Source organism: Heloderma suspectum, chromosome 4, assembly GCF_057233095.1.
Source record: "Heloderma suspectum isolate Gila_16-S chromosome 4, 16-S_ref, whole genome shotgun sequence".
In the NCBI taxonomy this organism is placed as follows: domain Eukaryota; kingdom Metazoa; phylum Chordata; class Lepidosauria; order Squamata; family Helodermatidae; genus Heloderma; species Heloderma suspectum.
Genome location: NC_139461.1, coordinates 65,294,971 through 65,322,028, shown reverse-complemented (window position 1 = coordinate 65,322,028; position 27,058 = coordinate 65,294,971). Strand labels below are relative to the sequence as shown.

General features: G+C 43.3%; 2 protein-coding genes across 4 annotated transcripts in view; one reads left to right on the top strand and one right to left on the bottom strand.

Annotated features, from left to right (window-relative positions):
- Nucleotides 1-1,571: 1,571 nt before the first annotated feature.
- On the bottom strand, nucleotides 1,572-16,012 carry LOC146346948 (DGAT1/2-independent enzyme synthesizing storage lipids-like). Its single transcript, XM_084849508.1, has 6 exons — nucleotides 13,400-16,012; nucleotides 9,941-10,105; nucleotides 7,220-7,413; nucleotides 5,173-5,233; nucleotides 4,472-4,611; nucleotides 1,572-1,676 (listed from the first exon to the last, which is right to left on the bottom strand). The coding sequence occupies exons 1-6, from the start codon at nucleotides 13,719-13,721 to the stop codon at nucleotides 1,572-1,574; spliced, it is 987 nt and encodes a 328-aa protein (XP_084705634.1). The 5' UTR covers nucleotides 13,722-16,012.
- A 1,216-nt stretch (nucleotides 16,013-17,228) lies between these two features.
- The window catches only part of TGS1 (trimethylguanosine synthase 1), a 29,441-nt gene continuing 19,611 nt past the window's right edge, over nucleotides 17,229-27,058 (top strand). For all 3 annotated transcript variants that reach the window (XM_084849505.1, XM_084849506.1, XM_084849507.1), the window contains exons 1-7: nucleotides 17,229-17,434; nucleotides 19,984-20,048; nucleotides 21,974-22,042; nucleotides 22,322-22,506; nucleotides 23,377-24,217; nucleotides 25,438-25,552; nucleotides 25,899-25,985. In XM_084849505.1, the coding sequence (XP_084705631.1) occupies nucleotides 17,307-17,434; nucleotides 19,984-20,048; nucleotides 21,974-22,042; nucleotides 22,322-22,506; nucleotides 23,377-24,217; nucleotides 25,438-25,552; nucleotides 25,899-25,985 (1,490 nt within the window). In that variant the 5' untranslated portion in view covers nucleotides 17,229-17,306. The remainder of the gene's footprint in view (nucleotides 17,435-19,983; nucleotides 20,049-21,973; nucleotides 22,043-22,321; nucleotides 22,507-23,376; nucleotides 24,218-25,437; nucleotides 25,553-25,898; nucleotides 25,986-27,058) is intronic.

Here is a 27,058-nt window from a genome sequence, read left to right as displayed (position 1 = left end):
AATTTGGCCAACCTCTCCAGAATACTATGGTCAACCGTACTGAAAGCTTCAGGGAGGTCCAGAAGAATCAAAAGCACACACAGCCCATCTCTCTCCCATCAAAGACAGCTCAAAGGGTGATCAAGGCAGTTTCAGGGCCAACTCTCATGCTCTGGTCTCCTCTTGTTTAGACTACTGTAATGCACTCTACATGGGGTTACCCTTGAAGACGGTTTGGAAGCTGCAGCTGGTACAGAACGCGGCAGCTCGCCTGATTAAAGGCAGCCGCCGGCAAGATCACATCACTCTAGTGCTGAAGGAGTTGCACTGGTTACCAGTTGTTTTCCGGGCCAAATTCAAGGTGTTGGTTTTGACCTTTAAAACCCTATATGGTTCTGGCCTATCTTAAGGAGCGCCTCCAGCAACACCAGACAGGCCGCTTAACAAGATCAGCCTCGGATGGCCTTCTCTCTGTCCCATCAGCCAGGACAGCTAGACTAGTGGGGACAAGGGAGAGGGCCTTTTCTGTGGTGGCCCCCACTCTGTGGAACTCCCTCCCTAGGGAACTCTGCCATGCCCCCTCTTTAATGAGCTTCTGCCATGCATTAAAAATGTGGTTGTTCAGGCAGGCATTTGGGGTGGGTTAGGGTATTTTAGAAAATGTTTTTATTGTAGAATTTTGTTTTAAATTGTTTTATTATATACTTTGTACATCGCCCAGAGTGGCTGGGTGACCAGCCAGATGGGCGATTAATAAATTTAATAAATAAATAAATAAATAAATAAATTTCATCCAACTGCAATGTATCTAGAAAATGAGTTTCATCCAAGAGTGACTGGAGTTGGCCAGCAATCACCCTCTTGAGCACCTTGCCCAGGAATGAAAGTTGCCATCCCTACAATACCATGCACTAGCTTTGTTTCTTCATCAAAGGAGGGAAGCTGACATAAACAAAACAATCTTAGTTACGGAATGCAAGAGTGCAGAGCAGTTCTAATTAATAGAGAACAGCATAATTTATCCTGCAACTCATACACAACCTTTAAATATTTCAGATGGATGACATGTAGTTCTTTGCAGGACATCTAGTCACATTTCTATGCCTACTTTAGAATAGGAATGATTAAGGGGTTCATTATAAGTGCTTCCTAATTATCTTGATTATCATTTTCTATCAGTTTTTTTTAAGGATGCACCCCCATTGAGTCCACTGACTCTGGAGTTGGTAGAAAATAAGGGGTTCAAGCAAATTTCATTTCATGGTATTAAGTTCATCAAGGCTCAGAATATCTTGTGGCTGTATGAAAGAAAGCTGGTAATCTCTGGACCTGATCTGCTTGAAAAAGTCCAAATCAGCAAATACAGGTCTTCCTTCCACTTGCCAGCAGAAGAGATGTAGGCCGCCACATCCAGCCTCGCTGAAGTGCGTGAGCCGTACTCCACCTGCATATCTGACACAGGTATATTGAATTTGTAACCTCTTGAATGATGGGGGTTTTTTTTAAAGTCCACTGCGATGTATGTAAACTCCTCATAACGTAAGTAAACTCCTTAGAGGGAAATTGTCTAACTTTACAAAAAAGGTACCCCATTATTCATTGTCTGGATGTTTATGAAATCGATCCAACAGAGCTCTTTGTATGCTACCTGGTATTTTTTGGTGTTTATCTCTGAGCTCTTTTATTGCAGTCTTTGTCTGAAAAAGAGAGTAAAAAAAAAAGGAAAAGAATATTTTTAATTTTCCCTTCGCAGTTCTCAGCAGAGTATCTGAGCAACATCTGAATTAGGCATTTTCAGTGTCAACCCAAGTTCAAAACTGGGGTTGAAGCAATAATTTAAGCTCATTTTTAATTGCTCACTTGTCAATCCACCCCCCCCCCCAATCTCTCCGATGGATTCCCATTTTCACCTTAAGCCCTTCTTAACAAGCTAACCAAACGCACTGCCTCATCCCATGAGCCACTGCACTGATACAGGGGCACACAGGGTCCTCCACCAGCATCTCAGGCGCAGTGCAAGGGGGCAGCTCATCACCTACCTTTATGCCAGGGTGAGCAACACACATCCACAGGCCACATGTGGTTGCTGCTGCTCTCCCCCCCCCCCGTGTGGCCCCAGCCACCCTCCGTTGCCCTTATTTATTTTTTTCAGGGGAAAAAGAGGGGATCACAGGTTGCCACCAAAAGTTGGCGGCAAACCACGACAGCGGCTCAGAATGGACAAATTTAGCTTGAAAACAAGCTACGGATACTTAGAATAGACTCCCTCTCTACACCCTTTTCTTTTTGCAGCAGCAGCAGCGGTGGGAGTATGGCCCATGGCAGGGTGTATGTGTGTGCGTGTGTGTGTGTGTGTGTAATCAGCCCCAAGCTGCCCATCCCTGCTCTGTGCTAACACAATGTCCTCTCTCCTTACAGTCATTGTACCACAGCATAGCTATGACCAAAAGGAGGCAGCAACAACTCCTTAAAATTCATCTAAAGAACCACCAGGACTTGTATAATTGTGTACCCCCATGCCTCTTTTTATTGAACGACATTGTCTGGGGAGTGGTGAGATATTAATGAAAGCAAGCTAAATGGAAAAGCTCAGCCTTACCTACAAGGAATAGGATACTGTGTTCAGCTGTGGACATTTACTCAGCTTGGCTGACAGTACAAACCGACACATGTCTACTCAGAAGTGAACTGGGTATCAAGTTGTAGGCTAAATCTTTCCTTTGTGAAAAAAGTTAATTCTAATGTAGCCTTATATATAACCACTTACCTGATCACCATTGGCAACTGGGAAAGTCACCCAGGTGAGCAAGCAGGTTGCCGCAAGGATGGAGTGCTCGGCCTTGCACTCTGCACCAGGTGAGGCGGGAGGGAAGCTCCCTCCTTCTCACACAGCGTAGAAATCAAGTGGGCAGCCAGCAGAAGTGTTGAGTGCTTCTTCCCTCCTTTGGCAGCCCACTGTATTTCCATACTGGGCACCCAGCGTATTTCCTGTTAGCACAGGAACTAAGAAGGCTAGCTCCTTCCCTCCACTCCTGGCCTGCTGTGTTGCTATGGTAGATATGTATCAGGAGAAACCCCTGCGCGTCTAACGCCGAAACATGGTGGGCTGGTGGTGAAGGGACAGAGCTTTCCATTCCTCCACTGCCAGGCTGCTGCATTTCCATGCTGCAAGTGCAAGGAAGAGTTTCGCTGCATGTCCAACACAGGAACACAGCAAGCTGGCAGGAGAGAAATGGACCTCTGCCACCAGCCTACTTGGTTACTATGCTGATCATACAGGATGGGGCTTCAACTCCTATTAGGGATGTGTGAATCTGCCTTCCTCTGGTCCGGGGAATGTCTGTTGCAGGGAAATCCAACCCCCTTGGGGCCCAACAGATTTCCCCAGAGTCTCCGGCACAGCTTGCAGATTTTAACATAAGTTGTCCCCCTAAAAAATGGCAAGACACATAAATGACATAAGCAATGTACTTATCTTGGGCAAATTACAGCTGTAGTTAGCGTATTTTATGCAAACTGTGGCAGTAAAGTGCTTAGTTACGCATAAATTGCAGCAATCCTCCTGCTCTCCCTCGTGGTGGCAACACTGGCGGGAGAGTCGGTCCACTGCTGATTTTGGAGGTCAGATTCTTAGGAATCCGACCTCATTTAAATCTGTCGAGGATTTCTCCAGCACCCCTGCCTCCTGCACATCTACTGTAGAAACATGGTGGGCTGGTGGCCAGGAGACAGAAAGATCTGTGTTTTGGCCACCAGCCCACTGCATTTCTATGCTGGATGCACACAGAAATCAAATGGGCTGGTGGAGGAAGGAGGGGGGGCTCCATCCATTCTGCACCAGCACTAGGTAAGTAAAACATTTTGTATGCTAGTAACTTTGAGGGCCTCATTTACAAGGCTGATTTAGTAACACCAAATATGCTTCTCTCCACTCCAGCTGTCTTTCTACAAGAATGAATTCCATGTATTTTCTTTCCTCCCAATCTTGATTGTGATCCCTCTGTTAGCACCTGTACATGGTAATTTAAGTGGCATTTCAGCCATCCACACATTATTCCCAATCAATTCAAATGACAAGACTATTCATCTTGGAGTCAAGTAAAGCTTTACCACAAAATCCAAGGAGGCGCTTACAACCCCACCAATTCCTTTCTGCCCCACTCACCAATGCCCTTCAGCAAGGAGTAGGTTCCACCAATTCTGTGGCACAAGTGGGACCCAACGCTTACGCAAGGGAGATTTAGTACTTCCTAGGGGAAGCCCTGGAATGAGCTGAAATGCTTGTTTCTAAAATGAGGCAGGTTGGCAGAGCGCCCTTATGTGAGCTCCACCAACCTGCTTCCTTCTCGAAACAAGTGCTTCTGCTCATTTTGGGTTGCAAAAGCACTGCTGCACAAGTGGTGGGGGTTCTGCAGTAAGTACTATACTGCACAGAACCATTACAGTTAAGAATATTTATACTCTATAGGTTTCAACAGTACACCAAGCTTACCTTTTCAGCTAGTTCTTCAGCTGTTATAGTTGGATCATAAGGAATGGGATCTCCTACATATGTGCAAAATTTAACTGGGAACCCTCCATATACAGGAACAATTGGCCATCGGGTACGTTCATACAGCCACTTGAATGGCCCTGTGTGTAAAATTTGAAATATGCTCATGTTTTGATAAATGGTAATATGGTGCAGGCTTAGGAATGAGAAACCTTGATGTTAAATGAACAAAGCCCATGCATTTGACACATAACTGTGCAAAAATGTATGCCTAGGTTGTCATGCACAATAAACACCAGGGCCTCAATTCAGTGCACAATGTATACATGTTTAAGCCTCATTGATTTCAATGGGTAATGGGCTAACGTGTGCTAGACTAAAGCCCAAGAAATCTGCATCAACTGGCCAAGGGTCAATTGGACACCTAAAGAAATTCAAAGATGTTGAAGAGGAAGAATCACGCAAAAAGACAGAGGAGCAAAGACAGAGGAAAGAAAACTAGGATAAGCCAGCATGCTGAAAGTCCAAGGTGGAGACACACACAGGAGAAACAGCAGAAGGATGCATGAAAGCAGGAAGTTCAAAACAACAAAAATATTCCAGGGCCAAAATTCTACACAATTATACAGAAGCCCAATTGAAATTAGTGTATAGCACGAGGGCGTAAGCATATGGGAAGATGCAAGTGGAATCCATCTTACATATTTTTCCAAGGGCTCTGTATCCTTCCCGCAGATTTTTTGTAAATATAGGGATGACAGGCTGAGAAAGGTGGGGAAAAAGTAGCCACAATTAGGTAAATATTTCAGCCTTTAATGTTTAAAGACCCTGCATTAATATCATAGTATCCTCCATGAATAGAGGATGTTATATCATGGATGCTATAGCCATGCACAAAGAGGATATTGTTTCTTTGTGGTAGAAGCCATATTTTTTAAACCAGGTTTGAATAAAACATATCACTTCATCTATTTATTTATTTATTGCATTTATACCCCGCTTTTCCTCTTGCAAGGAACCCACAATCTACATTTCTCATCATCGCTATTCCCATTTCATTAAATGAAGTGAAATTTCAACTGCATTCAGAAGTAACGAAGAACTATGGTTTATTATTATAAATGAGCTTTGGGATCCTGTGATCCCTGCTCCCCTCTGACATGGCCATGAGGATATCAGAAGCTTTCACTTCCATTTTCAATAAACCAGTTTAGTGTTACATCCAAATCCAAACTGTGATTAATCCTTGCTATGGTTTATTGCAGGGGTGGGCAACTTGTGGCCCTCCAGATGTTTTCGCCTACACCTCCCTCACCATTGGCTATGCTGACAGGAGTTGTAGGCCAAAACATCTGGAGAGCCACAAGTTGCCCACCCCAGGTTTACTGAAACAAGCTTCATAAACCAAGTTTTGCAGTTGGCTTCTTTCAGTGAACCATACTTAATACTAACCACAGTTCATCCTGGTTTGGACCTAATGCTAAACTGCAGTGAGTTAAAAATGGAAGTGAATGCTTCTGATCTCAGTGCATTAGAGGATTGAGGGACGAGGTAAGCCTAAGAACCTTCGGCTCATTCATGTAACAATAAACTGTGGTTTGTCATAGTTTATTGTCTGAATACAGCCATCATCTTGCTTAGGCAATCAAAGAGACTGAGTCGCTGCCAATTAAAGTTACCATAATTTATACAACAGGTTGGCTGTAGGCTTTTCATAGAACATTAAAGCTCAGTTCATGTGCTGAAAAAAATGTGTGAATGAGACTCTTCATGCACTTGTTTGCAATTCTGAAAAAAAGGAGGGGATTATCTCCTACTAACAAACACTGTATACATACTATGTATAGAATTCAAATAGCCCTTCAGCTATTACAGAGCATGAGTCCATACAAAGATAAACACTTGTAAGTCTCATCGATTTTCAGTGGGAAATTTCCCACTGAAAAGATGGTCCATATATTAAACTCTCCCAATAAAATCAATGTGACGTAAAAGTGTCTTACTTTGACTAGATTGCATCCATTGTTATTAGAGATTCAGTACCAGCAGTGTTCTAACTGCTGAACAAATCATAAAATGATGCTCACCTCTATGTCCGGCCTAAGACATTCGTTAAAGTCAGAAAAACTCAAGCATGTAATAGAAACAGACAAACATTTGCTTAAAGGATTATTCCCCTTCCTTTTGTACCCATTCATGTGAAGGTATTTTTCCCTTTTGTCCCCATATGTAACAGTTGACCTTTCCCCCTAAAGCAAAGGCATTCACTGAGTAAGGTCCAATTCAATTATTCTGCTGGCAGAACTGCTTCCATCAGCAAAACCCGGGGGGGGGGGATTCCCTCTCCCCACTGCAACCCCTTAAAATCTGCTGTGGAAGATTGGCAGGCACTCCGAAGCAGACTTTCAAAGGGCTACCAGAGGAAAGAAAGAAGGAGAAAGTCCCACTGTGGAAGCAGGTGTTGACTCACACAATGTTGGCTTCCGCACATTAACTCTGCCCCACTGATTACTGTCCTGCTCAAAGGTTGCATATTCTCTTGGGTGGTTCCAAGTGGAGCTGTCCAGCAGTAAGATTTCTCATCCCACAATAAATCCAAACAACTTTCAGATTTGTTGTTCTCACCAAACCTGGATAAATGGCTGGATCTTAATGGATCTTATGAAAGGCTTTATTACTAATCTGCTGCAAATATTTCTGTTTGAGCACACCACCAAAACTTTCAGTGTGCAGCACATGGCCACTCACCACTTTTGCATCTCTGGCCACATGAGCAAAGCCTGTGCGGCTACCCCACAAGAGACCGTAGTTCTCGTCACTAAAGATGGCTTCTCGGACTCCACCTGGTAAGACTCCTAATAAGCATCCCTTTTTCAGAATTTCAACACATTCCACTCTTCCGTCATGTGTAAGACCTTGTACTTTATAAAATAGCTTTATTCCTGTAAGACATATCAGCAGTGCAAGTTGTTATATGGAACATGTCTATGTATATTCTCCACATTGTAGACATAAAAGCTAAAGGCTGCCTTCCTCTTATGCTTATTTGTGCACAGAAAGGTTCAGCTACAAGAGGTATTGACTTTAACTGCACATGTGTTTGTTATCTAATAAAATAAACTTATGTGAAACCAGTTGTGAAGAGAAAAAAGCAAGAGACCACAAGGCCAACGCCTATGTTCCACAGTTGGTAGAGTGCGCGCGCACACACACGCTCATTAAAGAACAGAAAGGATGCAGCTGTGTTTCTAAACATTACATTAAATCAGTTATGCAAATATTCAGTTGATTGCTCATCCCACAGTTCTAAGTTTTGTCTGGAATTCCAAGAACTTTATACAAACACTGTAGAACATAACTCTCCACTAAAGTACCAAACCTTGATATATTCTTTTGCTCCCAACATATAGCATTAATTTGAAAGTAAATATGGAGTCATTCAGCCTGATCCTATGTATACTCAGAAGTAAGTACCACTGAGTCCACCAGAACTTACTCTCAATTAAGTTTACATAGGATTCCAGCCTTCAACATTGAAGGAGATGTATCAGGGCTTACTTAGCCTTATCACAGCTTTCTAAAATGTTTTTTATAAAGATGTTTGACTCCAATAACATTTCCCTTCCACCTTAATTGATCCCTAGTTTATTGAACTGAGAGCACAGCAGAAAGCTCCACTCCTAGATACCACTTCTCCTCCCTAACTAGCATATTATCAGTTGTACGTACTCTGATAGTGCTGACTAGCTACTAAGCCAAGAGAAAGTGGGGTGTGTGCATTTGTGTGTGCGTGCACGCATTGAACAGGGCACACAGCCTTGTGCTCCCTTGTTGTGGATGGCATTGCCCTATCATCCCCCAGACACTCACCAACCTGTCTTACTGAATTGAGATTTTAATTTTTTTAAGAGTGTTGAAATCACTTTAAATAAAGCATAAGAGACATACAACAAAATACATCTTCAAATTAGGAATGCCCATACCATCTTTAGATATCTGAGATTGTAAAATGACTCTAGAAACTAGAGCCATTTTTCATGCAGATAAAATCAATTTATCCCCAAGGAGTTGATAGATTTATGGGGCATGTCAACAGGCACTGTCTGAAACAAAAAATAACCCAAAATAAAAACAAGCGAGGTATAATCATTTTTATGACAGAAACATGGTCCATCCAGGTCTAAATCATAACTGTTCTATCCATCAAAGTAGGTCATATTTCATTCCATCAGTTATTGGTGAAAATTTAGATACTCAGAACTGAGTATCACAGTATGTATCGTTATCTATATAGAACTACACATATTTAAAAATGAGTGGAAATCCCCATCGTTTTGCCAAGTGGAGAAGGAAAGTTGACTGCAAGTACAAAGGTGGATTACTCACCTCCCTCCCCTGCCCCCTATCATGACTTCCTCCACAAGTTCCAGTGTTAAGGGAAATTTTTGCCCCTACTCAATGACATCATTGCTTTTTTACTTTCTCCCCCCAAAGTAAATTAGTATCACTATAACAATTGGTATTTCTCATACAAATGGTGTTTGTGAATAATGCTTGCACCTCAAGACAGTGAATAAAATATCCAACATAGACCATGGATATAAAATCTTGCACAATGATATCTGTAAAATATCTTCAGCTACTGTATATATCTATATCTATATCACCTATGTCAAGAGCTTCCAAGATCAAACATAAATTCTGTATTAAGTGACATATTAAAAAATCTCTTAAATATCTACCTATCTTTAGGCTTTATAAAATGTGGGGAAATCAAGAAAATACTACTCTACTCTGTGCCAGCCTCCCAATTAAAACAAAATAATGTTAAAAAGAAATAAAATAAAAATTAGGAGAAGCAGAGAGCTAAGAGACGTTGGGCGCCAAGAGAGGTGTCTGTGGGCACATTGGAACCCACAGGCACCACGTTGGAGACACACTTACTAGAGACTAAGTCTCATCAAACACAGTGAGTCTTATTTCTGAAGTTTCTGAGAACACATGTATAGAATTGCGCTATCAATTATTTGCCATAAGAGACTGCATAAAACACGAACCTTGATCTCTTTTATTTGTGTGAGAGGAAGAACAGGCTTGACACATACCTGCACAGGAGAGCAAGGGGCTCTGGAAGAGCCATCCCAACATCTAGATACGCCCAAGTGAATGCAGAAGTAAACTAAAGACTAGGCAACCACAGCAAAAGGAATTGCGACAAATCTGGGGACACAACTGGAGAGTTCTAACACTGCCCAGCTAAGCACACCATAATTTGTCCCGGGCCAGTCCAGAAAGATATTATTTCCAGTCAAAGTGTCAACACATGTTCAAGAAGAGCAAGCATTTCTTGACAGGACAAAAAACCCAGATGTGCCTATGTTTCGGGACCAATACTGGTAACATGTCATTTTAACATTATAGTGTAATTTTTTAAAAAAAAAATTGCAAGGCACGTACACTACATTTTACCTGGTATTTTGGAAAAATGGTAATCAACCACTGTGTGACAGAATCTGCCTGTCTGTGAATGCAGTCTAGATACAAAGTAGTAATAGTCTAGAGGAAAAGCTCCATGGTAACATACAACAAGCCCTGGTCCTTCTGGTACTTTATCCATCCCATGCACCTCATAACCTGTTCAAAGTACAGAATACAAGACTTTTAGCAATGCTTCAATACAATCAAGCCCTTCAGGTTAGCAGGAAGTAACAGAAGAAATTGCAGTCAGTGTCAAGTGCAGTGACTGAGTCAAGAATGGACTCAAATCTGTATTTTGCTGTACAGATCCTTGTAATACTGACTCAGACATTCACGCTTTAGGAGTGATGTGCTTTATTTTTCCCATTTGTAAGTTCATTAGTAAAATGAACGTATGCCAACTGCAGATACAATATTAGGCAAGCTTGGTAGTTTCAAAGTTGTAATTAATGTTTTCCAGGTGATTACCCTCAGCAAGGATGTTAGAGAATACATACATGTCACTGAAATACGTATATGTCTCAGAGTGAAATGGAACGAGTAAGTAGCAACAACAAAACTGAAGGGGCCCCAATAATAACCTTGATGGAAGAGAGATGAACTCCGTTGAACCAGATGAGTGGTTGTCAGTTTATCATACACATTTCCTTGGGTTGCTAAAATTAAGTAGTGTCAACAGCTTTCAGTACTTTTGGTTTTTCCCTTAAGTCTAAACAATGTACGAGTTTAAGGGCGCAATCCTACGCATGTTCAGACAGAGAAAAGGCCTACAACTCCCAGCATGCCCCAGCCTTGCTGGCTGGGGCATGCTGGGAGTTGTAGGCCTTTTCTCTGTCTGAACATGCGTAGGATTGCGCCCTAAATTTCCTAAAATTTAAATATGCTATTGTCTTTAAAGGTTTACAAGTGCTCTAATGAAAATTTCTACATAATATAACATTTAAATCATATTACATGTGCTTTATTTTTTTCCTCCTCAGATATTTCAGGTCAAATACTTGTGGTGCATTGGGACAAAACATTAAGATGGGGTGCACTTTTTTTAGCTTTGCTCACTAAATACAAGTAAAATAAAAACGCGAACTTAGTTTTCTCTAGGGCAGGGGTGCACAACTTGTGGCTCTCCCAATGTTTTGACCTACAGATCTCATCAGCTCTAGCCAGCGTAACCAATGCTGAGGGATTATGGGAGTTTTAAGACAAAATGTCAGGAGGGCCACAGGTTCCCCACTCCTGCTCTAGGATATCGGAACATGTTCAGATGCAAACAGAAAATTTTCCTATGCAAATGAGCCTAATTTCATTTAGAAATCATAGAAAATTTTTCCAGTTCAAAACTTTCCTGAAAATGCACACCACCATTCATTAGTGGAATAGGGTCCATCATCCACATGTGGCCCACTATGACTCATACTGCCTTTATACAAATCTATGGTCCAACCACACTTAGAATACCATGTACAGTTCTGGTCGATGCACCTAAAAAAAAGGATATTCTTGAGTTGCAAAAGGTACAGAAAAGGGCAACTAAAATTATCAAGAGGCTGGAGCATCTCCCCTATGAGGAAAGGTTACAATATCTGGGGCTGTTTAGCTTTTTTTAAAAAAGGTGACACGATAGAGGTGTACAAACTTATGCACGGTGTAGAGAAAGTAGATACAAAAACATTTTTCTCCCTCTCTCCCGATACTAGAACCCAGGATCATCCTCTGAAGGTGATTGGTGGGAGATTCAGGACAGATAAAAGTACTTCTTCAGACAGCGCATAGTGAAACTATGGAATCACTACCACAAGATATAGTGACAGCCACCAATTTGGATGGCTTCAAAAAGGAATTAGACAAATTCATGGAGGATAAGGCTATCAATGGCTATTAGTCTTGATGGCTATATGCTATTTCCATTATCGAGGCAGTGTGCCTATGTACACCAGTAACTGGGAACATGGGTGGGAGGGGGCTACTGCATACATGTCCTACTTGTGGCTTTCCCACTGGCAGCTGGTTGGCCACTGTGTGAACAGAATGCTGGACTACAGGCCTTTGGTTTGATCCAGCACAGCTCTTCTTTTATTCTTATAACAGTCTCCCCCTCAAACGTATGAATCCAATTGATTCTCATTGTCTGTCAGAGGAATCTAGAGCACTTCTGCAGTGCTAATTTCAGCTGTGTTGCATCGTACGTGAAGCTGAAACATGCTGTATCTGCTACCTAAGAGCCGACGTTCACAGAGCACGGGGACTCCAAAAATATCAGGCACTGCCATTCACCCTCTTGTGGTTTGAATAATGAGTACTTTCACTTCAACGGATGTCAGAATATTTCTAACATTATCATACTATCATGGAAAAATATTTCCATGACAGTATGGAATTATATAATTATTGTGCTACCACATATTCAAGTTTCCTGATGGTACGGCCAAAGTAGCAAAGCAGCAGAAACAAAGGACATACTAAGCCCTCAAACTAGCACAAACCGTTTTAAAGAACAACACATACTGATGCAACACTATGCAAGAATGACAAATGTAGTGATAATCCAAATTAGTATTAGCTGCTCGGAAATTATGTTCCAAGATGGATGAGCATTCAAGAATCCCATTTGTATAATACTGTAAGATAAAATGATCATATTGTGTAATAATAAAATAAAGCAAATGGGTCATAATTTAGCAATGTTATTTTATTAGGTAGAATCCGAAATGATGAGCTGGTACTCTGGTGACTAAGGGTGAAATCCTATGCATGTTTAGACAGAAAAAAGTCCTACAACTCCCAGCATTCCCCAGCCAGCATATCTGGCTGGGGAATGCTGGGAGTTGTAGGACTTTTTTCTGTCTAAACATGCATAGGATTGTGCCCTAAGGCTGCAATCCTATACACACTTACCTGGGAGTAGGTCCCATTCAACTCAATGGGGCTTACTTCTGAGTAGACATCCATTGGATTGCACTAAGAGTATGGCATGAGCCTGGAAGTCCTTCCCCACAAACTCACTGGCACCACAATTCTATACATGTCTATGCAGAAGCAAGTCCCACTGAGTTCAATGGCGCTTACTCCCAGGTAAGTGTGCAAAGGATTGCAGCCAAACCATGCAATCCTATACATGTCTACTTAGAAATAAGTCTCATGTGTTCAGTTAGGCTTATGTCTAGGGAAATGGGAATAGGTTTGCAGCCTAATATTGCAGCATCCCCTTTGTAATAGGGGGATAATAACAGTAGTCTACGTTACAGAGTTGTTGTCAGGATTACTGAGATAACGTATCTGAAGCACTATCACTTTAAATACATGATATAAATGCCAAGTATTATCATTAAAACCTATTTCCATAGTACTTTAAACAAAGCTTTCAAAAATGAACCTAGCACTGTCCATGTGCTATGCAATTTCCAAAGGGGAAGAAAATATGCAATTTCCAAAGGGGAAGAAAATCATGCTTACCATGCCACACTCTGCCATACATGTCCCAGAGATAAGACACTGCCCTCCTTCCGTTGTCCCATGATTTGCTCTGATAATCTCCCTTCAAATTAATTTTTAGCTTATAAATATGAAGGAGAGCATTAGAAAGATAAATAAAGCCAAGAATGACTAAAACAGGTGAAAACAGGAGTATGAACGGTGTTAATACCCATAAGATGTATATTGTGTAGTCTTCAAAATTGCCCAGCTCATTATTTGGGTACATCCATTTTTTCAAGACGTCGATCAGCCAGTTCAGGTCTTCCTGTCCAGAAGAATAAAATGCACTTATGCTGGTCATCTTCCGTTTAAAATGAAAGAAAGCAACTCAAGGGGAAAAGCCGTTTCTTCATGCTGGCCCTAGAGACAGAACGCACGCGTTGTTTGATGCGGTGCAAACAGTACAGTCGGCGTCACATCACCAGGGGCATTTTACCACTTGGGCGCCCTTCTAGTTACCAATTTCCAATTTCATCAGCCCTCCCTCCAGTCACTGAGCGGCACCGGCAATGCAATCTTAGGCATGTCTTACTCAGAGGCAAGCCCCGCTGCGATCCAGCCCAGGTAAGCCTGACTCAGCGTTTGCGCGACGGAAGTGCCCTTCCCACCTCTTACTTTCCATTGTCCTTCTCCCCCGCGGTCCTGCTGTTTTTCTCTGGCTTCGCCATCCCTCCGCCCGCCTCTCCCGTCGTCTCCGACAGCAGAGCTCCGCTCCTCCGCTTACGGCCCAGCTCCCCTGGCGAGGCGCGCCCTTCCCGCCCGCCCTCACCTTGCCGCTCCATCGAAGGGCTCTTCCGACCGTAGCAGTTCGGCACCGGCGGGCAGTCCCCGCGCAGATCCAGGAGCACGCGGGAGCGTCCGTGCCTCTGTTCTGGAGCGGGGCAAATGCCCCGCCGGCCGGCTCCAGTCGTGCCCCTGGGCCCAGCGCAGCCTGCGCAGATTCATTGAAGGAGCAGGCGGGGAATCTGCGGAGGGAGGGGGGCGCACAACATAAGCCGCAATGCAGCGAGACCTTGCGCGTCATTGGCGTGTAGCTGCAGAAGGGGGAGGAGACGTTTTGACCGACCTCCATCCTCCAACACTGGCAGTGGTGCTCAGGGATGCAGCTGCGTCATTTTCAGCCTGAGCTTCATGGCCTAAGGGGAGTGGGGGGCTCTTTAGACTGCCAGGTAATACTTCTCTCCCCCCTCCCAACCGTGCCATATTTTACAACTGTTTCTACATTCCTCATCCCTTACAGCAAACAACAACACCTCTTTGCGGGGGCAGTGCTAGGAACCGAAAAGATCCGGGGCTCAGGCCCAATGGATAAAAAATTGTGCAACTTTGCATATGCTAATTTACATATTCAAATATATGTGCATGATTAGAACTCTTATAATTTAAATTTTACAGAAGGCAAGCTAATTAACCTCTTGCTTGCTTTCAGGACAGAACTATGCAATGTCCCCAAACGTGCTTGCTTAAAACTTACCCTCCATGCAGCCACAGTTGTCCTTAGTCTTTCAGGCCCAAATCCAGATGGGGCTGATGGAATGGCTGGGACCAGCAAAGAGTTGTATGGCATCTTAAACATTTATTGATTAATTGCAAACTCAATATGGCACATTGGCAAGGGAGAGTGTGGGAATGTACTGCAAACTATAATCCATGCTCTTATGCTGCAAACATACACACTTACTAGGGAGTAATCCCCATTACAATCCTGACCCTGATGCTGGGCAAGACTGAAGGCAAAAGGAGAAGGGGACGGCAGAGGATGAGATGGCTAGATAGCATCACTGATGCAATGAATATGGACTTGAGCACGCTCCGGGAGAGAGCGCAGGACAGGAAGGCCTGGCGTGCTATGGTCCATGGGGTCAAGAAGAGTCGGACACGACTGAACAATCCCCAATAAACATAGTGGGATTTGCTTCTGATTAAATCCTTACTCGCTCTTCCTCCCACGCCATCACCAACAAGCACAACAACAATGGATAGAGACCTCAGGACTGGAGGACTTTTCTTTGCTGCTCCTGGTCCCTGCACGAAGTGAGTAGGCAGAGGGCTTCTTCACACAGAGCTTTTTTCCTGCTTTTGAGATTGCTCACTCACTGAAGTTTGCGGGCCCTTTGAATGACTCCATGAACCTCCAGTGCATCTCCTTCACTATTTTTAAATAGACCTCAGATAGTGAGGCATCAAAGCTCTAAAACATGTGAAATAAAGAGTGCTTTTGAGCATATGCAATATGTTTTCTTGCCCCTACTGAGTAATCACAAACAACTCTGACTTATTTTGATTTTATAGGGAAGCAGTTCTGGGACTAAGGATGTGGCTTCCAGGCAAGCTGGAGGGCTGGTACCTCTCATTTTAAACATTAAGCACTGTGGCATATAAAACTAGAGGGAAAAGGCTGTGATGGCAGAGGAGTATTGGAGGATGGGTATATATACTGTGTTTTCATCCAGGGAAAGGCTAAAGCAGCACACTCCAAAATAACTGTTCATAACATCTAGAGCATATGTTGGACTATAACTGCCTTAATAATGGGATTAGGGGAGTTGTTATCCAACACATCAGAAGGGCACCAGGTTGGTAAAAAAAAAAAAACTACTATGCTGTCTTGAGGGTTATGGGAGCCTCGTGTGGTGCAGCGGTAGGCGGCAGTATTGCAACCGAAACTCTCCCTCACGACCTGAGTTCGATCCCAGCAGAAGCCGGGTCTCGGGTAGCCGGCTCAGGTCGACCATCCTCCCGAGGTCGGTGAAATGAGTACCCAGCTTGCTGGGGGAAAGGTAGTCACGACTGGGGAAGGCAATGGCAAACCACCCCGCTATAGTCTTCCATGAAGACGCCAGCGCAAGCGGCGTCCTTCTAAGGGTCAGTAATGACCCGGTGCTTGCACAGGGGGAACCTTTCCAGTCCAACACATCTGCAGGACACCATGTTGCAGCAGGCTGATCTAGGGGGCATACATTCAGATAATGGGTAGCCACCATAAATAATTGTTGAGGCAAGGCTACCATAGGGCCGCGGTGGCTTAGTGGTTAAGACGCTGAACTGCAGACCGGAAGGTCGGCAGGACAGCAGTTCGAGACCCGAGTGCCGCGTGACGGAGCGAGCTCCCGTCTTCAGTCCCAGCTTCTGCCAACCTAGCAGTTCGAAAGCAAGAAATTGCAAGTAGGTAAATAGGTACCGCCTCGACGGGAAAGGTAACAGCGTTCCGTGCGCATCGGTGTTCAGTCATGCCGGCCACGTGGCCACGGAAGCGTCTTCGGACAGCGCTGGCTCTTCGGCTTAGAAACGGGGATGAGCACCGCACCCTAGAATCGGACACGACTGGCTGGGGACACCTTTACCATAAATATAAAATAACTGTTGAGGCAAGGCTACCATAGTCGCTGAGCCATGCACCCTGTGCCAAGTATTCGTTATAAAAAGTATGATTGCTCGTCTTTGCTTATGTGTGTTTTTTTTGGGGGGGGGGGCGGGGATGACGACGACGACACGCCGCTGCCTAATCACAGATTCACAAAACCCCCGCATTCCCCCGTTGTTTCCCACAGGCAGCTGCCTTTCACCACGCAGGAGGACGTGGGGGAAGGAGGAAAACGGCCTCAAAATTATCCAGGACGCCCCGCACACCGCCGGAGTTTTACATTATGGTGACGCCCGATCCAAAGCTGCGGAGCGGGAAGGGCTTTCTCGCTGCCTCGGAGGCACGGCACGCCACTATTCTCAGGCGGCTACTCCCCATTCCCGGACCCTGATGGGTGTAACACGCGCGGAGATCCACGTCCGCCGGAAAAGCCCGTCCCTGGCCAGATCCGCCGAGCTTTTCTTCCGGGGAGGCGCGGGGCGCTCGCCGTGAGCTGCCTCGAGACGCGGCCGCGGAGGCGCGATGCGGCGCGAGGCGCCGCGGAGCCTGGTGGCGGCCGAGCTGCTGCTCGTCTTGCGGGGAGGAGGCGAAAGCTGCGGCAGGAGCGGCGCCGACGTTATCCTCTGTTTGTGCACCCGGGCCTTCGTCGAGTGAGTCCAGGAGGGCTGGGGCGTCTCCCGGGGCCAAAGTAGGCGTTGCTTTAACCGCAGTCCGTGGCCTGCTTACTCAGAAGTAAAAACCCCTGCGGGGAATCGCAGGGAACCGTGTGTAGGAGCGCAGCCTGCGGGCGCAATCCTATGCATGTTTAGACGGAGAAAAGGCCTACAACTCCCAGCATGCCCCAGCTGGGGCATGCTGGGAGTTGTAGGCCTTTTCTCCATCTAAACATGCATAGGATTGCGCCCTAAATCTGTGTACTCAAGAGTAGATCGGGACCGTAGTGGAGGTAGGGGGCCTTGGAAATCCTGATCAAGCCCCCCCCGTGCCTACTCTAGAGTAAGAATAAAAACCCATTGCACAGATTTAAAGTAATGTCTGTTCTGGTCCTCACTTGTTTAGTTGCTGGAGGAATCATAGAATCATAGAATAGTAGGGTTGGAAGGGGCCTACAAGGCCATCGAGTCCAACCCATCGAGATCAATCCATCGAGGAGGAGAATCTGTGACTTCTGAGTAATAATGACGTATTGATGAACCTTTGCATCCAGATGCAGTTGAATTTAAACCCCGTGTAAATCATTAGATAGGTTAGTCTTAGTTAGAACTTGAGCCCCATTGATTTCATTGGGAATTGAGTTCAGCTAACTTCATTGGGTCCAACACACTGAAGCTGAGGCGCCAGCACCTTTTGCTAGCAAGTTTTGGGCAAAAAGCTGGGAGTTCCTCCTACTTGGCAAAGAAAACGTGGGGGAAGCTGCTATGAGATAGAGTATTATAAGGCACTATATGTGAGTTTGTAAACTGCAGTTTAGAATGCAGCTGCTAGACTCCTAACTGGGGCTGGGCATTATAAGTCTATTAAGCTAGCCCAGGCTTCCCAAAATGGTGCCTTCCAGATGTCTTGGGCTACAACTACGGCCATGCTTGTGGTGGTGATGGGAGTCGTAGTCTAACACATCTGGAAAGGCATCAGGTTGGGGAAGTCTGGGCTAGTGGTTCCCAGTGCATTTAAAGGCTCAATTCGAAGTGTTGGTCTTGAAGTGCTTGAGGGCAAATGTACTTGAAAGAACATGTGTCTGTCCCTACTTTGAGATTCTCACTAGAGGTCCTTCTCCAAGTTCTCCTGTCTGAGGTGTGATGGGTCTTTTAGTTAGTGTGATGTGCTAACAGGGAGAGGGTCTTTTCAGTGGTCATGCCTAGGCTTTGGAATGCTTTCCATGACATCCTTTCTGATGCCTTGGCAGTGCCAGGTGAAGACCTTATTTTCCTAGGTGTTTTAATTTCGTTGATCTGTTTTGTTTGGATGCTGCTTTTATAGTATTGCTGTTTTTTAGCTTATGCTAATGTATTAGTAAACCACCCTGATAACATATTTGAAGGGCAGGGGGTTAATCGAAATAATAAATAAATTGTTGGGATTGTAGCTCACTATTCAGCAGTTGGGACTAATGAATGTATGGGTAGTCATCTTATAGAGAATGGCCCCACTTGCCACTCTAATGTAAGAAGGATAGTTCATGATGAATTAGTACACTAATGTGAGAAGACTGCTTAGTGGATGTCATGAGTTTCTGAAGAGTTCTAGGTGGGTAGGCATCTCTTCTCAGTGCTTATTTTTGAACAGGAAGTTGGATCTTTTTATCCTGGGTAATGATAGTGTCTCACTTCCTAAATTTGAGCAATGCTGTGATTTCTGTGTCCATTTCAAAGTCAAGAGGCTGTACATGATAAAATTTTAAGTCCAATCAATATTAAAACCAGTCCATTTGAGGTTAAGCAGTTCTGCACAGTGTGTTCATATCACTTCAGCTGAACTGAAATGCCAGCACTGAAATATTGAATGAAGATTATTTATTTATTTATTTATTGCATTTATACCCCGCCTTTTTTCCTCTTGCAAGGAACCCAAGGCGGCTTACATTCTCCTCCTCCTCCTCTCCATTTTATCCTCACAGCAACAACCCTGTGAGATGGGTTGGGCTGAGAGTGTGACTGGCCCAAAGTCACCCAGTGAACTTCCATGGCCGAGTGGGGACTAGAACCCGGATCTCCCAGCTCCTAGTCCAACACTCTTGCCACTACACCACACTGGCTCTCATTCAGAGGTAAACACAGTGGGTTGTATCCTATGCTACCCACATGCCAGCGGGACTCACCACTAGCGCAGTGGGGAACTAGCGGTTCTTAAAGCAACCAGAAATGAGCAAAAATGTTGATTTTGGAATGGGCAGGACAGCTCAGCTCACAGAAGGGAGGTTCACTGTTCTGCCCCAATCCAGAAACAAGTGTTTCCACTCATCTCCCGGGTTGCCTTAGGAAGCGCTAACTACCCGTTGCGCTGGTGGTGGGACCGGTTGCTGCAACAGAATGACTGGGAATGCAGCAGCAGTATGTTGCCCATGATTAATTATTTAAGGCAGACCAAAAATTTAATGCATATTGTCTGAGAGAGGCCTTTTTTGTTATGCATTTGCTTTGTTCCCTGATTTTTCATTTCCATATTTCATTTATGGCCTTAACAGTTATGTGTTTTTCTTCAGGGATCGCACACTCTACAAACTAGGCTTAAAGGGATATTATGTCAAAGATGAAGATGATGGTATAGGTAAGATATGCCTGAATTGTTGAATTAAAATCGTATGCTCTGTAAAATAAGTACTTTTCAGGCCCACGTGGCCCAATTATTTTGTGAACACATGCTTATAATGTCTGCTTTCAAAAAGGTATTCTGCAAAACCCATATAAAAGACTATAAGAAAATATAGATAATGGATTGCAGAAGAACAAAGAAAACTGTTGCATACATGACCATTTGGCTATACTTCCTGGGAATGATGAGTATTGCAATCCAACACGTCTTGAGGGAACCAGGCTGAGAAAGGCTGTTCCAAACTGAAAAGCTCCAAATGCTGTAGCCTTTCATGGTAGGGAACAAACTGTATCCAGTTGATCATTTTGGTTGCCCTTTTCCCCCTCCCCTTTGCTGTTTTTGAGATAAGACAACCAGAACTACACGTAATACTTGACATATGGTTGAACTATAGATTTATATAAAGGAATTGTGATACTGGCTTATTTGCACTCCCTTTCCTAGTAATGGGTAGCATAGAATTGGATTTCTTCACTGCCACTAAATGCTAGGCTGGGTCGCACGACATGGCTAGCTCACCGTAGGTTAGCCCATGATGAGCCGCAGTGTGTGATAGGCAACATTTTGAATATGCATCCCTGAGTGGGGGTTGCCGTGACATATGAACTTGGCCACTGGTGGTTATTTTAGGGTTATATCCCTACTATAAAACGAGGGTTATGCAAGTTTTGTTTAACAGTGGCCAGTTTTGCACAACACGACAGTCCCAAGTGGGAGTTGCGCATTCAAAATTTTGCCCATCCACACCACAGCTCATTGTGGGTTAAACAACCCTGAATGAGCCTGTCATGTCATGTGAACCAGGTCAGTGTGTTTATGTTGAGCTAGCCACCCAAAACGCAAGATCTCTTTCTAGTTTTCTTATCAGGCTACTGAAATGCTCTCTGTGTGGAGCTGCCCTTGTGCACAATTCAGAAGCGGCAGCTAGTGCAGAATGGATGCTCACTGGGATACCCAGCTATGGTCACGTAACTCGTGTGTTAAAAGAACTGCACTGGCTGCTTATTATCTACCGAGCCATGTAGAAGGTTATGTTATACAAAGCCCTAAACAACTTGGGACCAGGATACTTAGCAAACCGCCTTCCCTTGTATATACCCAGGCAACTTTTAAGATCAACAGAGGAGGCCTTGCTGGTCACTCCAAAACTAATGGAATGTCGCCATGCAATGTTTCTTGTTTCTTGGCTGATTGCAGAGCCTGAGTGGGGTACATAAGGTACAACATGCTTCCTGAGATGCCCAGGATCCAGACCATTTAGAACTTTAAAGGTCAAAATCAGCACCTTTGATGGGAGACAGAAAAAAAATAGTAACCAATAGAGCCATAGAAGTTATGTGTTCACAATCGCATATTCCTGACAACAAACATCTTGAACTTTGTTAAAGGTGATTAAGTACTTTGTCACATTACAAATATACTAGAAATACCCTTGTAATGACTTGTGGAGAAGGGCTGTAGCTCAGTGGCAGAGCGCATGATTGGCATACAGAAGGTCCCAGGTTCAATCCCCGGCCTTTCCAGGTAAGGTTGGAAAACTCCTGCCTGAAACTCTGAAGAGCTGCTGCCGGTGAGTATTATCAATACTGGGCTGGTGGACAAGTAGTCTGACTTGGTATAAGGCTGCTACCTATGTTCTTATGCCTTGTTACAGTTGCCTAGTACATCACTACAGTCATGAAATGATTAGTTATATTAAACAGTACCAGTTTTGCTAAGTTGTGACTGCGTGACATTTTGCATTAAATAGAAATCCATATGCTTGGGCTTGGTGTTTTACATCTGGATTCTTACGTGGACAGTCTTGAATCTTTGGTAGCTAATCTTCCTAAATTGTGGAATACTTTGATGCTTTCTTCCTTTGTATTTTTTGCCCGCAGGAGTAAATGATGACTGTAATAATTTTGAAACCCAACCATTTTGGGAACTTGGGCCCTTGACTAATAAAGGTAATCTAAGCCATTTCAAACATGCTTTTATCAATTATCGTTTAGAATTGGTGTGTTCAAGTGAGTCTTTTCTCAAAATTAAATGAACATCTGAAGGGATGTTTCTCTTAAAGATAAGTTAATTGTTTTTGCTTAGGAAGCTAGGCTGCATATCATAGTCATATTTGGAATGTTTGCTGGGGAAAAGTGTTGGGATTGCAATTCTTCTGCATCAGCTGTCTACAACTGATTGAGGTTGGAATTGAAATGAGACTGTAACTTTATATTGCATGTTAACAGGGGAAGATCAAATAACTGAGGATGATGAAAAAGAGGAGAAACATCATATCGTTAGGTCTGCTGACAGATCTAACAGCCAAGCCTCTGGACTGGAAGAAAGTGAATTAGATTCAGAGACCGAACTCATGAAGAATATGGGATTACCTGTACAATTTGGCAGTGTGACAGCCCATAAAGCAATGGTGGTAAAGCCCAGTTTATTTCCATTTTTCTGTTCCTTTGTGCTCTTTTAGATTATTGAAATGTGGATTGGGGGATGAATAGTTTACATTAACAAACTAGCACTATTGTATTCTGTGTACTTTCAGTAATCTTTATTTGGGAAATCTTGTGAATTTACATTGAGCACTCTTTAAAGTATAACAAGTGTGGCAAAATAAGGCTAGAGAATAATTATTTTCTCTGAAACCTGTAGAATGGCTGTCATGCTTTTTTTTTCTATTTGGCTACATTAATTCTCTATGATGGTTTCAAGTCTACTGGGCAAATGTAGTTGAGATTTTGTTTACCCTGGATAATGATAATAGAATTCTCAAATGCAAGTCTCCCTAAAGATGTTTCCAAACAACAGCCAAATTGTGTGATATTTTAGCAGTAATTGAGAAGAAATGCACTCCCTTTTGAAAATGCACAGCATTGTAAACAACCATGTAAAAACTGGAACATCTATGCTATAAGTAATAACTTGGCCAGATTTCTCGAGATCCACCATATAATGCATCTCTTCTTCCTTCTGGCTCTAAAATTAGAAAAAGTTAAATGAGGGAAGAGAACAGAAAGAACTGGCCTTTTAAAAAAAAAAAGTGTGGTAAAAGAAAAGTTGGAGTGGAAATAACCAGATCAGAAAGCAAAAGCATGGTTTGCTGCTGAGCTGAGAGTGTGCAAAATAACATAGCAGAATTGCAGAAGATGAGGTTGGCGTAATATTTGTAGTCACCTTGGTTGAGTTACAACCAAGCTATACTGTGAGAATTTATTAAATTAATGAACCAGATCACCTGTTGAATGCAGTATACAAATTTGCATGCCTAATTCTCTTTAATGTTGAATTTTAGGTGTCTAAGCATATTGGCAAGAGGAGTGACAAAGTGATGAAAAAGAAGAAAAAGAAAAAGATGCCGGAAAAAGATATTCTCAAAATAATGCAGGAGTCTTTGGAAGAGGGTCCTGACAATGATGACCACTTTCTTTCCGATGATCCATCCTTAACTAAAAAGGAGATTAAGAATGATGAATGCTGTGAAAATGGAGATGTTCTGCTTGATGAGTTTCAGATGAAAGAAAAATGGGGAAAATATTGGGGTGACTATGGAGAAGGACTTCTCTGGCAGAGTTGGCAAGAGAAACAGGAGGATGTAAATTCTGAGATTTTATCTATCACTGAGCCTTGGAATAATCCTGAAGTGAAGGAAAAGTGGAAGCAGCACTATAGTGAACTATACTGGTATTACTGGGAGCAGTTTCACTACTGGGCAAGTCAAGGTTGGACAGTTGACACAGGATCTAACAGTGGCACAGAAACAAATGCAAGCAAGTTGGAAATGAAGCAGCCAGGAAAAACACAGAGTATTGGTACAGATGGCAAGTGTGGAGAAGTGCTGGACTTGAGCTTAGATTCCCATCTCCCTTCCAGTTCCAGCTGTGAAAAAAGTCCTGCTCTAAATGATGATCACTGTAATAATGATATTCTTACTGAAATCAGTAAAATAAATCTCAGCTCAGAAGAAGCAGAGGAATGCAAATTGGAAAACATGGTTGAAAGAAATGGTTATCAAGGACTGGGTTTAACGAGCATTGAAAGGCACTGTCCTCATGATTCTGGTCAGACTGAGAAATCTGGTGAGGGAACGAGGGAAAGAAGCACGTCTTCTGAAAATGGCTTTTCAAATCAACCAGGTTGGTTGACCAGGGTCAAAAATTCCCTTCTCCCTTGCCCATAATGGGTGTAATATAATCCATGTTGCCAAGGTTTAGGGAGACGATTCCCTTACAGGCAGTATGACTGTGGACGTTTTATCTTCTTTCTCTTGCAAGCTTCTCTTTCCTTCCTGAATTCTGTAACTTTCATCTGAGAGATGTGTACTGGTGTGGGTGACACACCAGAGGCTCTCTGTCTCTCTCTAGAGTTGAACATTCATCTTCTAAGCACCTGGTCTACTTTGGGACACACAAGCATAAAAGGTTCATCATTCCTCATGTGTAATGGAATGCGTTTTCATGATCTGGCCATAGAACTGGAAAAGATGCTTTTTAAGAAAAACTATCCAAAACTATGCAATGATCAGACAATACACAATTGGAGTATAATTGCTATGGCAAAATATTACCTGTCACTTTTCTACTAATGATAGCAGTCACAGTACCTTTCTGCAATAAGTGTGTTCCATTTCACTCCATGCAAAGTAGTTGGGAAGTCAGTGTATGGACACTCCAAAATAACTTCTTCAAGAATAATGACAAGTGCGGGTTGTTATCATGGAAAAATCATATTTTCCCTTATTTGGCAACAGTAAAGAAAGTGTTTACATTTTAACTTACAGTTTAGTAAACATTTCCTAAAAGAAAGCCTGTTCTAATTTCTCTGTTTCGAAATCACAATATCTTGCTCAAAGTCTCACCCATCTTCAATATTAATTGCAGGATTTGATAAAAATGCCTTGGAACCCACCTCACTAGCTGAGATATCAGGTCTCTTGGATTTTCTGCTTTGGTTCAGATCCAGGGCAGACCCTTGCCTCATTTTCCTCAGATAACGTCCCCAAGGAAGGGAGATAGGACAACCCACTTTTCCCTTCAATGAAAAAGTCCATCCAGAGAAATTTTCTTGTAAGGAATTTCTCCAAAGTTGAGGTGCCAACAGCCCACATTTCAGTAACAAGGCTTACCTTTCCAGCCAGCTGGCGTCTTAAGAAAAGTACATTTTAATGTATCTGAGGCTCTAGTGTTTAAAACTCGAAGCTGGCAAATAGGAGTTGGGTGGGTGGAGGAATAATCATGTAACCAGTTCGTTATCTTATACAACAGAATTAAGTTATTTGGTAGAAGAGTCCCAAATGTCTTTCTGATAATTTCACAGTTTAAATACATTAAGGCAACACTTCCTTTTTCTATTTCAGTTTCACAGGCGTCACCTAGCGCATATTCAGATGCCTCAAGAGGTGGCGGATCACACAATGACAGTGATGATGATGAGCAGCCGCCTGAACATAAGCATGTCCAATTAAAGAGGAGGCAGGTTATCAGTCACATCTTTCTCTTATCCACTTCTGGGTCTCTATGCACTTCTGTATCTTTAATCCTTACTGGGTACTACCGTATTGCCTGCCTGCTTTCCACTGCTGCTTTCATGTGCTGCTTAGTTAGTAACTCAGATATTCTTTAGAGTGGAAGGCCCTGCTTTCCCACGGCATGCCTGTTGACCCTATTTCAAGAGATGTTAATGCCACTCTTCAGAATGAACGCCTGCTTCTTGAGTGGCTTATTTTTCTTCCCCAGTCATGAGAACCTGGGCAATGAAGACCTATCCTTTTCTCATCTTGTTACAAATTGTAACAAATACTGTGATCTTTTTTTCCAGCCATGAACTGGATGTTGAAGAATACCCTCAGGCTGATCCAGAAAAAATTTGTTGTCTTCTTGGGCTCAGGCATGGCACAGGACAAAAGTAATATATTGTACTGTTTTTATTGTAATTGGAATTGTTTTTATTGTTGTGTTTTTAATGCTGTATTTTAAATGTGAGTTTAATATTTATATGTGAACGACTTAGGGATTTTATTAGCGGTATACAAATATCACAAATATAAATAAATAATAAATGTATTAATATTTTCCTTAATTTCCTTTAGACAGTGGCCCAGTTCACAAGATCACAGCTGGAGAAATAAGCCATGCCGGGAAAAGCGGGGGTTAGCATAATTATCCTCTGCACGGCAGCCTGTTGTCTTGTGCGGACCTGGCCAGGGTAGCTTGTTGCCATGGCTTACAAGCCACACAGAACCCTACAATAGCCCATGGATTCTGGGTGGCTTGTTACTCACAGCAACAAGCCGCCCTAGCGGGGTTTGCATGACACAGCAAGCTGTACTGCTGAGGGTAATTATGCTAATCCCCCCAGCACACCACCGGCACATTCAGGGTGGTTAACAAACCACCATGGCCTATTAACCACCCTGCAATCATGTGAACCAGGTCAGTACCTTTGCTAAAGTGATGCCACTGGTTTTGTATATGATATATCCCTTTCCTATAGAGCTGTTGAAATACTTCTGAGGTTCGGTTCCTCCAGAAATGTTTTATATGGTAAAATTGTCAAAAGCACGGCATGTCCTAACCTTATAGATAAGTACAAAAAAAGCATTATGAGACCAAGGAAAATAAACATTGGTTGGTTGGTTGGTTGGTTGGTTGTAAATAACTGTTCTATTTGGATATTTGATTCAGGATGAGAGCCATTGACTGGGTCTGGACAATCATAGGGGGAAAGGAAGCCACTGTGGCTTCTTCCCCTGTGCATGCTGTGCACGCACAACCACCATTTGCATAATTACCCACAGTGCCAAGCACTTTGCCGTGTTGTCCAACCCTGGCGTGGTGTGCAACAAGGGTGGATTCTTACCCACCCCACAACCCATGGCTTGTAATAGGGGTTCTGGGGTGGGTAAGAAGCCACCTCTGCTGCACACCATGCCAGGATTAGGCAACATGGAAACCTGCACAGTGTTGCAGGTAATTATG

Coding starts and splice junctions, on each gene's coding strand:
- LOC146346948 (XM_084849508.1), bottom strand. CDS start 13,721: ATGACCAGCATAAGTGCATTTTATTCTTCTGGACAGGAAGACCTGAAC. Junction 5,234..7,219: donor TGGCCAGAGATGCAAAAGTG/GTGAGTGGCCAT, acceptor CACCTTTCTCAG/CCTGTCATCCCTATATTTAC. Junction 4,612..5,172: donor CAGAGCCCTTGGAAAAATAT/GTAAGATGGATT, acceptor TTTTACACACAG/GGCCATTCAAGTGGCTGTAT.